The sequence below is a fragment of the Berghia stephanieae genome, chromosome 3, assembly GCF_034508935.2.
Source record: "Berghia stephanieae isolate SIO BIC M18660-M18661 chromosome 3, UCSD_Bste_1.3, whole genome shotgun sequence".
Lineage (NCBI taxonomy): Eukaryota > Metazoa > Mollusca > Gastropoda > Nudibranchia > Aeolidiidae > Berghia > Berghia stephanieae.
This window is the reverse complement of record NC_088362.1, coordinates 85923192-85940691: the sequence shown is the minus strand read 5'-3', so window position 1 is coordinate 85940691 and position 17500 is coordinate 85923192. Positions and strand designations below refer to the sequence as shown.

The 17500-nt window shown below is 32.0% G+C and overlaps 1 protein-coding gene across 4 annotated transcripts in view; it reads right to left on the bottom strand.

Annotated features, from left to right (window-relative positions):
* LOC144968701 (uncharacterized) overlaps positions 1-17500 on the bottom strand; it is a 90851-nt gene that overhangs the window by 23131 nt on the left and 50220 nt on the right. The window contains exons 15-28 of one of the 4 annotated variants that reach the window (XM_078907302.1): positions 17089-17253; positions 16480-16575; positions 14989-15153; positions 14401-14496; positions 13235-13399; positions 12648-12743; positions 11427-11591; positions 10812-10907; positions 9111-9275; positions 8508-8603; positions 5030-5194; positions 2737-2832; positions 1364-1528; positions 752-847 (exon numbers count right to left, since the gene is read on the bottom strand). In XM_078907302.1, the coding sequence (XP_078763428.1) occupies positions 752-847; positions 1364-1528; positions 2737-2832; positions 5030-5194; positions 8508-8603; positions 9111-9275; positions 10812-10907; positions 11427-11591; positions 12648-12743; positions 13235-13399; positions 14401-14496; positions 14989-15153; positions 16480-16575; positions 17089-17253 (1827 nt within the window). The remainder of the gene's footprint in view (positions 1-751; positions 848-1363; positions 1529-2736; positions 2833-5029; positions 5195-8507; positions 8604-9110; positions 9276-10811; positions 10908-11426; positions 11592-12647; positions 12744-13234; positions 13400-14400; positions 14497-14988; positions 15154-16479; positions 16576-17088; positions 17254-17500) is intronic. The other 3 variants (XM_078907303.1, XM_078907304.1, XM_078907305.1) reach the window with 3 other exon arrangements.

The window sequence follows — 17500 nt, the reverse complement described above, 5'->3', positions numbered from 1 at the left end:
GAAGCAGCGAGGATCGAAAATATTTATTGACAACCAACATTCGTCTGTAGTTTTTATTCATCCTGTTTAGCCGATAAATTGGAAACCCGAAACGTCCACAGTATCTGTCTTCGTCTTATAAATTGAAGATTACAATTCAATGCTTATCGCTGTTTTGTTCTTCGAGCTTCAAGAAGCAACATTTTCATGATTGGGTCGATAAAAACAACTCGATTTATGAAAACAAAGAAATGAATTAAATGTATAGTTTTTCCTTGGTCAGAAAATCCAATAATAATTCAAAAACTGGATATAATCATTATATTGAATAATTTGTTAAAATAAAAGTGGAGTAATACCCATCAGTGTAATTTTTTTGTTTTGTTTTTTGTTTTTGGTTTTTGTTTTTGTTTTTTGTTGTTATCTTTGTTGACACTTTAAATTAAAATAAAGTCTAGCTACATCTAATATCGACTTATTCAAAATGATATTTATTTGTCTGATATTTTCATATTTACTTAGTTTAACGATAATTTTATATGAAATTGTGCAACTGGGGTGTTATAATACAGTTTTTGACCAATATTCAATATTTTGTAACCTCGGAGGCAGGCCTCCCAAGGTCGGGCTCTTCCTTCGTTCCGACGATCCAATAAAAGTCAAAAACTGTGTAAAATACTGAAATGGTATTTGATAACATGTTCTAGAAGAACGACCCAAAATACACAGTGTCTTAAATCTCAGTTATAAGGAATCAGTTGAATTTACTTACCACAAGCATTTCCTCTGTAAATCTTGTTAACATTCTGACACCGGCATCCACAGTTAACGTCTTGTGTCGCGTCCAATGGACAACTTGTGGGGCAAACTGTTTATAATGAAAGGTAATAAAATAATAGCAAAAGCTGTAGAATTACAAAGAAAATAATGTTGAGTATTTTCTGAATATCTAGTCTGAGGGCTAATAAATTACAATATATTTAATCAGATCATTTCGTTAATTCTAATAGTATTTTACTAATGTTATTTCATTGTAGTTGACATTGCACTATTGTGTTATATCTTTGTCGATTCAAATTATGCCATTTAGTGGCTCGTGGTTTGGGTGTTGGTTCACTTTATAATTGTTTGAGCAACGAAAATTAGTCAGAAATTTGAGAACAAGGTGTTTTACAGCTAAGTTTTAAATAGAGGGGAGAACATTTGATTCAATGCCGGGGGTCAGAGGTTAGATAACACAATTTGCCACGAGTGTATGACCGTTCAGCCGTTCACGTATCCGTTCTTAGCTGATAACGAATGACCATCTAATACCTTCGGTTTATTAAAATATTTCACGAAACAGCAACAAAAATAGTTTAAGTCACGTATCCACCATACATACCACATTGGTTATTTCGCATAACACGTCCAGAATTACATACACAAGTACATTGGGCTGTACGGCTGGAATACACCGGACACTGATTTGTACATGCCTTTCTCACACACTGACATGTTTGTGGATTTCTCACTTCATTCAATCCACAATTAAGATTGTTCCTGCAAACTGAAAAGAGTCGTTAAAAATAAAATAATTAATCTTTAACAATATTACCTGTTGTGGGACATATATATATATATATATATATATATATATATATATATAGGTATATATATATAATATATATATACATATATATGTGTGTGTGTTTGTGTGTGCGTGTGTAAATATATATATATTATACAATTATAATACAATTAGCTGTGTTCCTGCAAACTGGAAAGATTTGTTTAAAATAAAATATTTAATCTTTACAGTTTTACACGATGAGTGAATATATACATATATATATATATATATATATATATATGTGTGTGTGTGTGTGTGTGTGTCTGTGTGTGTGCGTGTGTGTGTGTATATTACTTAATGAATAATAAGGTGACATACATAGTTTGGTTGTAGCATATAAGCATATTCTATGGATGGCGGGACGTGAAGCAGCGAAGATCGAAGGTATTTACTGACAACCAGCATATTATTCATTCGTCTGTAGTTTTTGTTCATCCTGTTTAGCTGTTAAATGGGAAACCCGAAACGTCCACAGTATCTGTCTTCCTCTTATAAATTGAAGCTTACAGTTCAATACTTATCGTTGTTCTGTTCTTCGAGCTTCAAGAAGCAACATTTTCATGATTGGGTCGATGAAAATAACTCGATTTATGAAAACAAAGAAATGAATGAATTCTATTTTATCCTTGGTCCGAAACACCAATAATAGGTCAAGAACTGGATATTATCAGTATTTTGAATAATTTTGTTAAAATAAAAGGGGAATAATACCCATCAGTGTAATTTTTTGCTTTGGTTGTTAATTTCTTGTTTTTTTGTGTGTGTTTTTTTTGTTTTTTGTTTTTTAGTTGTTGTTTTCTTTGTTGACACTTTAAATTAAAATAAAGTCTAGCTACTTCTAATATCGACTTATTGAAAATGATATTTACTTGTCTGATATTTTCATATTTACTGACTTTAACAATGATTTTATAGGAAATTGTACAACTGGAGTGTTGTAATACAGTCTTGGACCAATATTGAATATGTTGTAACCTCGGAGGTAGCCCTCCAAGGTCGCGCTCTTCCTTCGTTCCTACGATCCAATAAAAGTAGAAAACTGTGGAACATACTGAAATGATATTTAATAACATGTTCCAGAATTTAGACGCAAAATACACAGTGACCTAAATCTTAGTTTTAAGGAATCAGTTGAATTTACTTACCACAAGCATTTCCCCTGTAAATCTTGTAAAGATTCTGACACCGACATCCACAGTTTACGTCCTGTGTCGTGCCCGATGGACAACTTGTGGGACAAACTGTTTATAATAAAAAGTAATAAAAAAATAGCAAAAGCTGTTGAATTACAAAGAAAATAATGTTGAGTATTTTCTGAATATCTAGTCTGAGGCCTAATAATTTACAATTTATTTAATCAGACTGTTATTTTATTGTAGTTGACATTGCATCAGTGTTATAGTTTTGTCGATTCAAATTATACCATTTAGTGGCTTGTGGCTTGCGTTCTTGGTTCACTTTATAATTGGTTGAGCAACGAAAATCAGTCTGAAATTTGAGAACAAGGTTTTTTTTAATGTTTTAAATAGAGGGGAGAACTTTTGATTTAATGCTGCGGGTCAGAGGTAAAAAAACACAATTTGCTCCGGGTGTTTCACCGTTCAGCCGTTCACTGATCGGTTACTAGCTGATAACTCATGAACATCTAATACCTTCGATTAATCAAAATATTTCACGAAACATCAACAAAAATGGTTTTGAATCACGTATCCATCATACATACCACATTGGTTATTTCGCATGATACGTCCAGAATTACATACACAAGTACATTGAGCTGTACGGCTGGAATACACCGGAACTGAATAGTCATGCTTTCTCACACATGACAGGTTTTGTGGATTTTCACTTCATTCAATGCACAATTAGCTGTGTTCCTGCAAACGGGAAAGGTTGTTTAAAATAAAATTTTAATCTTTACAGTTTTACATGATGAGGGAATATATATATAGTTTATATATATATATATATATATTTATATATATATATATATATTATTATATATATGTATCTATATATTACTTAATGAATAATAAGGTGACATACATAGTTTGGTTGTAGCTTATAAGCATATTCTATGAATGTCGGGACGTGAAGCAGCGAGGATCGAAGATATTTTTTGACAACCAGCATATTATTAATTCGTCTGTACTTTTTTTCATCCTATTTAGCTGATAAATGGGAAACCCGAAACGTCCACAGTATCTGTCTTCGTCTTATAAATTGAAGCTTACAATTCAATACTTATCGTTGTTCTGTTCTTCGAGCTTCAAGAAGCAACATTTTCATGATTGGGTCGATAAAAAATAACTCGATTTATGAAAACAAAGAAATGAATGAATTGTATATTATTTCATTGGTCTGCAACACCAAAAATAGGTCAAAAACATGACATTATTACAATACCCATCAGTGTAATTTTTTGGTTTGTTTGTTTTCGTTTTTTTTTATTGTTTTTTTTTTTTTTTTTTTTTTTTCGTTGTTTTCTTTGTTGACATTTTAAATTAAAATAAAGTCTTGCTACTTCTAATCTCGACTTATTTTAAAAATGATATTTACTTGTCTGATATTTTCAATATTTACTGACTTTAACGATGATTTTATCGGAAATTGTACAACTGGGGTGTTGTAATACAGTTTTGGACCAATATTGAATATTTCGTAACCTCGGAGGTAGCCCTCCCAAGGTCGGGCCCTTCCTTCGTTCCTACGATCCAATAAAAGTAGAAAACTGTGGAAAATACTGAAATGATATTTAATAACATGTTCTAGAATAACGACGCAAAATACACAGTGGCCTAAATCTTAGTTTTAAGGAATCAGTTGAATTTACTTACCACAAGCATTTCCCCTGTAAATCTTGTAAAGATTCTGACACCGACATCCACAGTTTACGTCCTGTGTCGTGTCCGATGGACAACGTGTGGGACAAACTGTTTATAATAAAAAGTAATAATAATAGCAATGCTGTAGAATTACAAAGAAATTATTGTTGAGTATGTGATGAAGACTGAAAACTTACAATTTATTTAATCTGATTATTTCGGTGTATCTAATAGTATTTTACTAACTTTATTTTTTTGTGGTTGAAATTGTACTATTGTGTGTTATAGTGTTTCTCGAGCCAAATGATACGATTTAGTGGCTCACGGTTTGGGTATTGTTTTCTTTTATAATTGTTTTTAGCAGTGAAAATCAGTCAGTATTTAAGAATAAGGTTTTTAAAAACTAAGTTTTAAATAGATGGGAGGACATTTAATTCAATGCCGAGAGTCAGAGGTTAGATAACACAATTTGCCACGAGTGTATAACCGTTCAGCTGGCCGTTCACTTATCGGTTATTAGCTGATAACTATGATCATTTAATACCTTCGATTTATCAAAATATTTCACGAAACAGCAACAAAATGGTTTGAGTCACCTATCCACCATACATACCACATTGGTTGTTTTGCATGACACGTCCAGAATTACATACACAAGTACATTGAGCTGTACGGCTGGAATACACCGGACACTGATTTGTACATGCTCTTCTCTCACACTGACATGTTTGTGGATTTCTCACTTCATTCAATCTACAATTAACTGTGTTCCTGCAAACTGGAAAGAGCCGTTTAAGATAAAATAATTAATCTTTACCAGTATTACATGTTGGAGGATATATATATATATATATATATATATTTATATATATATATATTATATATAATTTCTGTAGATATATGATATATTTATATATCATATATTATATATTTATATATATATATATATATGTGTGTGTCTGTGTGTACGTGTATATGTGTGTATGTACGTATATTTGTGTGTGTGTGCGCGTGTGTAAAATTATATATATATATATATATATATATATATATATATATATATATTGGTTACTTAATGAATCATAAAGTGACATAAATATTGTATTACTAAGATGTATAAGCATATTCTATATGTGACCAGACGTAAAACAGCGCGGATGAAAGATATTTATTGAAACTATAGTCAGATTTTTTATCAATGGCGCGTGTTTTTCTGGATTTTCTCAGCTGTCCCTCTATCAAAATTTGTAAATATTTCTGTCAACCTCTGTATCAATTTGTCTAAACTGAATCTAGTTTTTGGACCGCATTGGTGCCATATTAAAAAAAGTCATCTTCTTTAAGACCTATAATAAACTACTTTAAAACAGCTGACATTCAAAAAATTAGAGATTTTACAATGGAAAGAATGAAAACAAGTTACGCACCACAAAGTATGAATGAATTCATCGTATTTCCAAAAATTCTTGTGCTGACGTAGTGATTATGAGTTCACGTCATACTTCTTTCCAAATAATAACAAATGACTTTATGTATTATAATTATACCAGTTATGTAGTTTGTGTTAAATTTTGAATTTATTATTTATGGTATATTATCTACATCATGTCGCAATTACCATAGACTGATATGAAATCTCTCGCTATAATTCATTTGAAATAGTGATCGTATACTCAATATTGTCAAATTAACAAACACTGTTTATATAACTTTGACACATTTTTGTCTAGGCATGAACGTTTAACAGGGCCTTTAAAGGTTTTAAAAACATATTAGACTCTTAAACAACACGATACGGGACGGAATCTCTATCGGTTCCACTTCGTAAAGCTGCAAAAAGAAGTCTTGTTGTATCTATCGATAAGTCACTAAAGAGGACGGCAATGGTTTTGGAATTTCACAATCAACCATGAGAAGCTCGTTATCGAAATACGACAGAGATATCACCGTGTTAGAACGACGTGACAGGAAAAGGATCATAGATAACTTTGATATGGATAATATCCAAAGATGTATGGGTGAGCGTAAATATACATCCGAAAAAAATATTGGACGTCTGATTATTCGAACAGAAAAAGGCCCATGTGTTCTGGACAGAGAATCATTGTTATTCTTGCAGGTGGTGATGATACAGAATATTTAAAAGGATGTCATGCCATTTTTTTCTCTGCATCATCTGGAATATTATTCTGGGGTCAATGCAAAGGTGTTTTAAGACTGACTAAATATCGTTTGCTGCCCTCCATTGAAGCACCCGGCTGTATTGTATTGGACAACGCTACCATGCATTGGCCCATGGTCACTTTAAGGCTCCAACTTGGCAAATATAAAAGCTGACATGATTTCACGGTTTTAATCAGACAGTACTACATATCCTGACCACTTATCAAAATGCTAACTATTCTCCTTAGTAAAGAAAATGAACCAGAAACATCTTTCAAAGCAGACTGTTTAATCAGGGAGTTTTGACACGAGGTTGCGCGACTTCCCTCATATCACTGTGAGCGCAATCCAATCGAGGTCACTGGGCCTAAGTAGAGAGAAAGATTGAAAGGAGGAACACCAAATTTACTCTCACCGACGAGGTAATAAATGATAACAAAGAATATACTAAGAAAAGGCATGCCTCAACCTTCGCAAACTAGAGAAAAATTACATTTCATTGGATAGAGCGATGCTCGGAATCTTCTTGTAGTCGTTTCATGTCTCTTTTCATCATACTTGTCATCAGACTGTGCTGATTGATGTGCCCAGTATTTCTTGGTTGTTGTTGCTGTTGTTGTTGTTGTTGTTGTTGTTGTTGAACACATATTTGTGGAAACACTGTCTCATAATTAATGAATTTTTACTTTTGACCAGTCTACATAAATTTATCTAGTCCTTTTTGGCATAAACAAACGCTATTTCTCAAACTTTTGCACTCAAAATTATATTGGAAGCGCGTTATGTTCACTTTCGTTTGTATTCACCAGTAAGGGTGTATTGATAGATATAAAATGTAGATGCCTGATAGTTAATAATTGCCATTCGTTGCTTCATATTCAAATATTGTAGGTATAATATCGTTAAGCTTCAATTAACCGAACACTCCAGTTTAACTAATTCCTTCAAAATGGATATGAGGAAAATTCAAACTTTTGGTAATTCAAATCTTCTATGAGTTCCCATCCTCACCTGTTATCGATTTTAATAGAGCTGTTATAAACGAAATCCTTTCCTATTGTTTTAAAATTCATGAAAAAATATTTTTATTAAGACAAATTGATTCAGAGGTTCATACAAATTTTTGCAGCTATTCATTGGGGAGCAGCTGAGAGAAAAAAAACAGAAAAACACGCACCATTTATCAAAAATCTGACTATAGTACATTATTATTCATTCCTCTGTAGTGTTTCATTCATCCTGTGTAGATGATAAATAGGAAACCCGAAACGTCCACAGTATCTGTCTTCGTTATATAAATTGAATCTTACAAGTCAATACTTATCGTTGTTTGTTCTGCGAGCTTCAAGCGCAAAATTTTCATGATTGGGTCGATAAAAATAACTCGATTTATTAAGACGAAGAAATGAATTAATTGTATATTTTATCCTTGGTCCGAAAATTCAACAAAAACTGTATAGTATAACTATAATATTGATATATTTAAAAAAAAACAAGCGGAGTAATACGCAACAGTGTAATCTTTTTGTTTGATTGTTGTTGTTGTTGTTGTTGTTGTTGTTGTTGTTGTTGTTGTTGTTGTTGTTGTTGTTGTTGTTGTTGTTGTTTTCTTTGTTGACACTTTAAGTTAAAATAAAGTCTACTTCTAATATCGAATTACTGTAAAATGATATTTACTTGTCTAATATTTTCTTATTTGTGACTTTAACGATAATTTTATAGAACATTGTACAACTGGGGTGCTGTAATACAGCTTTTGACCAATATTGAATATTTCGTAACCTCGAGCTCATCCTTCGGTTCGAAGATCCCATAAAAGTCAAAACTGTAAAATACTGAAATGGTATTTAATAACATCTTCTTTATAACGGCGCAAAATACACAGTGTCGTTTATCTCAGTTTTAAGGAATCAGGTGAATATACTTACCACAAGCATTGCCTCTGTAAATCTTGTTAACATTCTGACACCGACATCCACAGTTTACGTCTTGTGTTGCGTCCAATGGACAATTTGTGGGACAAACTGTTTATAATAAAAAGGAATATTAATAGCAAAAGCTGTAGAATTACAAAGATAATAATGTTGAGTATGTGCTGAATATCTAGTCTAGGGGCTAATAAAATACAATTTATTTATTCAGATCATTTCGGTATTTCTAATAGCATTTTACTAATGTTATTTTATTGTGGTTGCACCAGTGTTATAGTGTTTGTCGGTTCAAATTAAACGATTTAGTGGCTAATGGTTTGGGTGTTGGTTCACTTTATAATTGTTTGAGCAACGAAAATCAGTCAGTATTTGAGATCAAGGTTTTTTAAAACTAAGTTTTAAATAGAGCGTAGAACATTTGATTCAATACCGAGGGTCAGAGTTTAGAAAACACAATTTGTTCCGGGTGTTTGACCGTTCAGTTGTTCACTTATGGGTTATTAGCTGATAACTCATGATAATCTAATACCTTTGATTAATCAAAATATTTCACGAAACATCAACAAAAATGGTTTTGAGTTACGTATCTATCATACATACCACATTGGTTATTTCGCATAACACGTCCAGAATTACATACACAAGTACATTGAGCTGTACGGCTGGAATACACCGGACACTGATTTGTACATGCTCTTCTCACACACTGACAGGTTTGTGGATTTCTCACTTCATTCAATCCACAATTAACTGTGTTCCTGCAAACTGGAAAGAGTCGTTTAAAATAAAATTATTAATCTTTACCAGTATTACATGTTGGGGGATATATATATATGTATATATATATATATATATATATATATATATATATATATATATAATATATATATATGAGTTTTGGTGGGTACTCGTATGTACGAAAGTGCTCGATAATGATGGATAGAGCTAATATAAAATATAAATGGGATCACTCACTTATATGTGGCCAAAACATATGTTTCTGTGGCATTCATCCACGTCGTCAGTTGGCATTTTGTCCGCAGGATAAATTTTATTACCTTTTAGATCGATGTTTCCATCCTTGTATTCTTACTTCAGATTTAAAAGGGAATAAAAGTAGTTCTGCGGACAATATGCCAACTGACGACGTGGATGAAAGCCACAGAAACATTTGTTTTGGCCACATATAAGTGAGTGATCCCACTTGTATTTTATATTTATGTGTATATATATTTTTATATATATATATATATATATATATATATATATATATATATATATAGTCTATATGTATATATAATATATATGTGTGTGTGTGCGTGTATATGTGTGTATGTACGTATATTTGCGTGTGTTTGTGTGTTTGCGTTTATAAATATGTATGTATATATATATTATATATATATATATATATATATATATATATATATATATATATATATATATATATATTGGTTACTTAATGAATCATAAGGTGACATAAATATTGTATTATTAAGATGTATAAGCATATTCTATGGATGACCTACGTAAAACTGCGAGGATGGAATTTATTTATTGACAACCAGTCCATTATTATTCGTTCCTCTGTAGTGTTTCATTCACCCTGTTTAGCTGATAATTGGAAAACCGGAAACGTCCACAGTATTTATTTTCGTTATATAAATTGAATCTTACATTTCAATAGTTATCGCTGTTTTGTTGTGCGAGCTTCAAGCGCAACATTTTCATGATAAGTCGATAAAAATAACTCGAATTATAAAGACGAAGAAATGAATTAATTGTATATTTTATCTTTGGTCCGAAATTCCAACATAAACTGTGCAGTATAACTATATTGATCATTTTAAAAAACAATCAAGCGGAGGAATACGCAACAGTGTGATCATTTTGTTTGATTATTTTGCTTTGTTTTTTATGTTGTTGTTGTTGTTGTTGTTGTTGTTGTTGTTGTTTTCTTTGTTGACACTTTAAGTTAAAATAAAGTCTACTTCTAATATCCACTTACTGTAAAATGATATTTACTTGTATGATATTTTCATATTTACTGACTTTCACGATGATTTTATAGGAAATTGTACAATTGGGGTGTTATAATACAGTTTTTGATCTATAATGAATATTTCGTAACCTCGGTGGTAGCCCTCGCAAGGTCGGGCTCATCCTTTGGTTCGAAGATCCCATAAAAGTAGAAAACTGTGTATTATACTGAAATGATTTTTAATAACATGTTCTATATAACGGCGCAAAATTCACAGTGTCATATAACTTAGTTTTAAGGAATTAGGTGAATTCACTTACCACAAGCATTTCTTCTGTAAATCTTATTAACGTTCTGACACCGGCATCCACAGTTACCGTCTTGTGTCGCGTCCAATGGACAATTTGTGGGGCAAACTGTTTATAACAAAAAGTAATAATAATATCAAAAGCTGTAGAATTACAAAGAACATAATGTTGAGTATGTGATGTATATCTATCTAGTCTGAGGCTAATAAATTACAATTTTTAACTCAGATCATTTCGGTATTTTAGCAGTATTGTGCTGAAGTTATTTCATTGCGGTTGATATTGCACTATTGTGTGATATAGTATTTTTCGATCCAAATTAAACGATGTAGTGGTTTGTGGTTTGGATGTTAGTTCCCATTATAATTATTTGAGCAGCAATACTCCATTAGTATTTGAAAATATGAGTCTTTTAACACAAATTTTAAAGTCAAGATGAGAACATTGAATTGAACGCAGAGGGTCAGAGGTAAGAAAACACAATTTCCCCGCAGTATTTGACCATTCAGCCGTTCACTTATCGGTTATTAGCTGATAAATATTGATCATCTCATATCTTCGATTAATTAAAATATTTCACGAAAAAGCAACAAAAATGGCTTTGAATCAGGTATCCACCATACATACCACATTGGTTATTTTGCATGACACGTCCAGAATTACATACACAAGTACATTGAGCTGTACGACTGGAATACACCGGACACTGAATAGTACATGCCTTTCTCACACACTGACAGGTTTGTGGATTTCTCACTTGATTCAATCCACAATTAGCTGTGTTCCTGCAAACTGGAAAGATTTGTTTAAAATAAAATATTTAATCTTTACAGTTTTACATATTGGGGAATATATATATATATATATATATATATATATATATATATATATATATATATATGTGACTGTGTGTGTGTGTGCGTGTTTATGTGTGTGTATGTACGTATATTTCCTTATATGTGTGTGTGTGTGCGTGTGTATGAATATATATATATATATATATATATATATATATTGGTTACCACATGAATTATAAGGTGACATAAATATTATATTATTAAGATGTATAACCATAATCTATGGATGACCCCACGTAAAACAGCGAGGATGGAAGTTATTTATTGACAACTATTACATTATTATTCGTTCCTCTGTTGTGCTTCATTCACCCTGTTTAGCTGATAATTGGAAAACCCGAAACGTCCACAGTATCTGTCTTCGTCTTATAAATTGAATCTTACAATTCAATACTTCTCGTTGTTTTGTTCTTCGAGCTTCAAGCGCAACATTTTCATGATTGGGTCGATAAAAATAACTCAATTTATAAAGACGAAGAAATGAATTAATTGTATATTTTATCCTTGATCCGATAATCCAAGAAAAACTTACAGTATAACTATATTGATAATCTTTTTTTAAAAAAAATAGGAGTAATACGCAACAATGTGATCTTTTTATTTCAATGTTTTTGTTTTTTTTTTGTTGTTGTTGTTGTTTTCTTTGTTGACACTTTAATTGAAAATAAAGTTTAGCTACTTCTAATATCGACTTATTCAAAATGTTACTTATTTGTCTGATATTTTCATATTTACTTACTTTAACGATGATTTTATAGGAAATTGTACAACTAGGGTGTAATAATTCAGTTTTTGACCAATATTGAATATTTCGTAACCTCAGAGGTAGCCCTCTCAAGGTCGGGCTCTTCCTTCGTTCCTACGATCCAATAAAAGTAAAAAAAACTGTGGAAAACACTAAAATGATATTCAATAACATGTTCTAGAATAACGACGCAAAAAACACAGTGGCCTATATCTCAGTTTTAAGGAATCAGATGAATTTACTTACCACAAGCATTTCCTCTGTAAACCTTGTTAACGTTCTGACACTGGCATCCACAGTTTACGTCTTGTGTCGCGTCCAATGGACATTTTGTGGGACAAACTGTATATAATAGTAATAATAAAAGCAAAAGCTGTAGAATTACAACAAATTAATGTTGTGTATGTGATGAATATCTAGTCTGAGGTTAATCAGATCATTTGGGTCTTTCTAATGGTTGTTTACTAATGTTATTTTATTGTGGTTGACATTGCACTATTGTGTGTTATAGTGTTTGTCGATTCAAATTATGCCATTTAGTGGCTCGTTGTTTGGGTGTTGGGTCACTTTATAATTGTTTGAGCAGCAAAAATCAGTCAGTATTTGAGAACAAGGTTTTTAAAGATTTAAGTATTAAATAGAGGGGAGAACATTTGATTCAATGCCGAGGGTCAGAGGTTAGAAAACATCATTGCCCCGATTGTATGACCGTTCAGCCGTTCACTTATCGGTTATTAGCTGATAACTCATGATCATTTAATACCTTCGATTAATCAAAATATTTCACGAAAAAGCAACAAAAAGGTTTTGAGTTACGTATCCACTATACATACCACATTGGTTATTTCGCATGACACGTCCAGAATTGCATACACAAGTACATTGAGTTGTACGGCTAGAATACACCGGACACTGATTTGTACATCCTCTGCTCACACACTGACAGGTTTGTGGATTTCTCACTTGATTAAATCCACAATTAGCTGTGTTCCTGCAAACTGGAATGAGTCATTTACAATAAAATAATGAATCTTTACACTACCCATGATGAGGGGATATATATATATATATATATATATATATATATATATATATATATATGTATATATATGTGTGTGTGTATTAACGTTGGGTGTGTAAATATATATATATATATATATATATATATATATATATATATACATACATATATAGGGGTTACGTAAGGTGACATAAATATGGTGGTAGTAGGATGTACAAGCATATATTATGAATAAAGGGACGTAAAAGAGTGAGGATGGAAGATCCTTATTGACAATTAGCATATTAATTTTGTCATTCGTCTGTAGTGTTTCATTCATCCTGTTTAGTTGATAAATAGGAAGCCCGAAACGTCCACAGTATCTGTCGTCGTTATATAAATTGAAGATTACAATTCAATGCTTATCGTTGTTTTGTTCCTCGAGCTTCAAGCAGCAACAATTTCATGATTGGGTCGATTTATATAACTCGATTTATAAAGACAAAGAAATGAATGAAAAAATTGTAAATTTTAACTTTGGTCCGAAAATCCAATAATAGGTCAAAAACTGGATATTATCACTGTATTGATTTTTTTTTAACTAGGGGGAGTAATACGCAAGAATGTGATCTTTTTTTGTATGCTTTTATTGTTTTCTTTGTTGACATTTTAAATTAAAATAAAGTCAAACTACTTTTAATTTTGACTTTCTGTAAAATGATATTTACTCGTCTGATATTTTCTGACTTTAACGATAATTTTATAGAAAATTGTACAACTGGGGTGCATTAATACAGTTTTTGACCAATATTGAATATTTCGTAACCTCGGAGGTAGCCTTCCCAATGTCGGGCTCTTCCTTCGTTCCTACGATCCAATGAAAGTAAAAAAGACTGTGGAAAACACTGAAATGATATTTGATAACATGTTCTAGAATAACGATGCAAAATATACAGTGGCCTAAATCTCAGTTTTAAGGAATCAGTTGAATTTACTCACCACAAGCATTTCCTCTGTAAACCTTTTTAACGTTCTGACACTGGCATCCACAGTTTACGTCTTGTGTCGCGTCCAATGGACAATTTGTGGGACAAACTGTACATAATAGTAATAATAAAAGCAAAAGCTGTAGAATAACAACAAATTAATGTTGTGTATGTGATGAATATCTAGTCTGAGGTTAATCAGATCATTTCGGTCTTTCTAATGGTTGTTTACTAACGTTATTTAATTGTGGTTGACATTGCACTATTGTGTGTTATAGTGTTTGACGATTCAAATTATACGATTTAGTGGCTCATGGTTTGGGTGTTGGGTCACTTTATAATTGTTTGAGCAGCAAAAATCAGTCAGTATTTGAGAACAAGGTTTTTAAAGATTTAAGTATTAAATAGAGGGGAGAACATTTGATTCAATGCCGAGGGTCAGAGGTTAGAAAACACCATTTGCCCCGATTGCATGACCGTTCAGCCGTTCACTTATCGGTTATTAGCTGATAACTCATGATCATTTAATACCTTCGATTAATCAAAATATTTCACGAAAAAGCAACAAAAAGGTTTTGAGTTACGTATCCACTATACATACCACATTGGTTGTTTCGCATGACACGTCCAGAATTGCATACACAAGTACATTGAGTTGTACGGCTAGAATACACCGGACACTGATTTGTACATCCTCTGCTCACACACTGACAGGTTTGTGGATTTCTCACTTGATTAAATCCACAATTAGCTGTGTTCCTGCAAACTGGAATGAGTCATTTACAATAAAATAATGAATCTTTACACTATCCATGATGAGGGGATATATATATATATATATATATATATATATATATATATATATATATATATATATATATATATGTGTGTGTGTGTGTGTGTGTGTATTAACGTTGGGTGTGTAAATATATATATATATATATATATATATATATATATATATATATATATATCTTTTCTTCTTCTAGGTTCCATGCCTGGTCCAGGCTTCGGATACTGCATGAATTATTCTCTCCATTCCTCCCTGTCTCTTGCCTTTTCAAACAGCTCTTGGATTGTTAGGCTGGTGAAGCCCTTCAGTTGGTCTATGAGTGTTTTTCTTTGTCTCCCCCGGGCGCGTTTACCAGGTATTTTTCCACAACTTGCCAGGTATTCATTCTTATCTTTCCTTACTATGTGTCCGAAAAAGGATAGTTGTCGATCCACTATTAAGGGCATATATACATATTATATATATATATATATATATATACATACATATATAGGGGTTACGTAAGGTGACATAAATATGGTGGTAGTAGGATGTACAAGCATATATTATGAATAAAGGGACGTAAAAGAGTGAGGATGGAAGATCCTTATTGACAATTAGCATATTAATTTTGTCATTCGTCTGTAGTGTTTCATTCATCCTGTTTAGTTGATAAATAGGAAGCCTGAAACGTCCACAGTTTCTGTCGTCGTTATATAAATTGAAGATTACAATTCAATGCTTATCGTTGTTTTGGCCCTCGAGCTTCAAGCAGCAACAATTTCATGATTGGGTCGATTTATATAACTCGATTTAAAAACAACAAAGAAATGAATGAAAAAATTGTAAATTTTAACATTGGTCCGAAAATCCAATAATAGGTCAAAAACTGGATATTATCACTGTATTGATTTTTTTTAACTAGGGGGAGTAATACGCAAGAATGTGATCTTTTTTTTTTGTATGCTTTTATTGTTTTCTTTGTTGACATTTTAAATTAAAATAAAGTCAAACTACTTTTAATTTCGACTTTCTGTAAAATGATATTTACTCGTCTGATATTTTCTGACTTTAACGATAATTTTATAGAAAATTGTACAACTGGGGTGCATTAATACAGTTGTTGACCAATATTGAATATTTCGTAACCTCGGAGGTAGCCCTCCCAAGGTCAGGCTCTTCCTTCGTTCCTACGATCCAATGAAAGTAAAAAAGACTGGAAAACACTGAAATGATATTTGATAACATGTTCTAGAATAACGATGCAAAATATACAGTGGCCTAAATCTCAGTTTTAAGGAATCAGTTGAATTTACTCACCACAAGCATTTCCTCTGTAAACCTTGTTAACGTTCTGACACTGGCATCCACAGTTTACGTCTTGTGTCGCGTCCAATGGACAATTTGTGGGACAAACTGTATATAATAGTAATAATAAAAGCAAAAGCTGTAGAATAACAACAAATTAATGTTGTGTATGTGATGAATATCTAGTCTGAGGTTAAAAACTTACAATTTATTTAAATAGATCAATTCGGTCTTTCTAATGGTTGTTAACTAACGTTATTTTATTGTGGTTGACATTGCACATTTGACTTGTGTGTATAGTGTTTGTCGATTCAAATTATACGATTTAGTGGCTCATGGTTTGGGTGTTGGGTCACTTTATAATTGTTTGAGCAGCAAAAATCAGTCAGTATTTGAGAATAAGGTTTTTAAAAATTTAAGTATTAAATTGAGGGGAGAACATTTGATTCAATGCCGAGGGTCAGAGGTTAGAAAACACCATTTGCCACGAGTGTATGACCGTTGCCGTTAACTTATCGGTTATTAGCTGATAACTCATGATCATCTAATACCTTCGATTAATCAAAATATTTCACGAAAAAGCAACAAAAAGGTTTTGAGTTACGTATCCACTATACATACCACATTGGTTGTTTCGCATGATACGTCCAGAATTACATACACAAGTACATTGAGCTGTACGGCTAGAATACACCGGACACTGATTTGTACATCCTCTGCTCACACACTGACAGGTTTGTGGATTTCTCACTTGATTAAATCCACAATTAGCTGTGTTCCTGCAAACTGGAATGAGTCGTTTACAATAAAATAATGATTCTTTACACTATCCATGATGAGAGGATATATATATATATATATATATGTGTGTGTGTGTGTGTGTGTGTGTGTGTGTGTGTGCGTGTGTGTATTAACGTTTGGTGTGTAATACATATATATATATATATATATACATATATAGGGGTTACGTAATGGACCATAAGGTGACATAAATATGGTAGTAGTAGGACGTACAAGCATATATTATGGATGA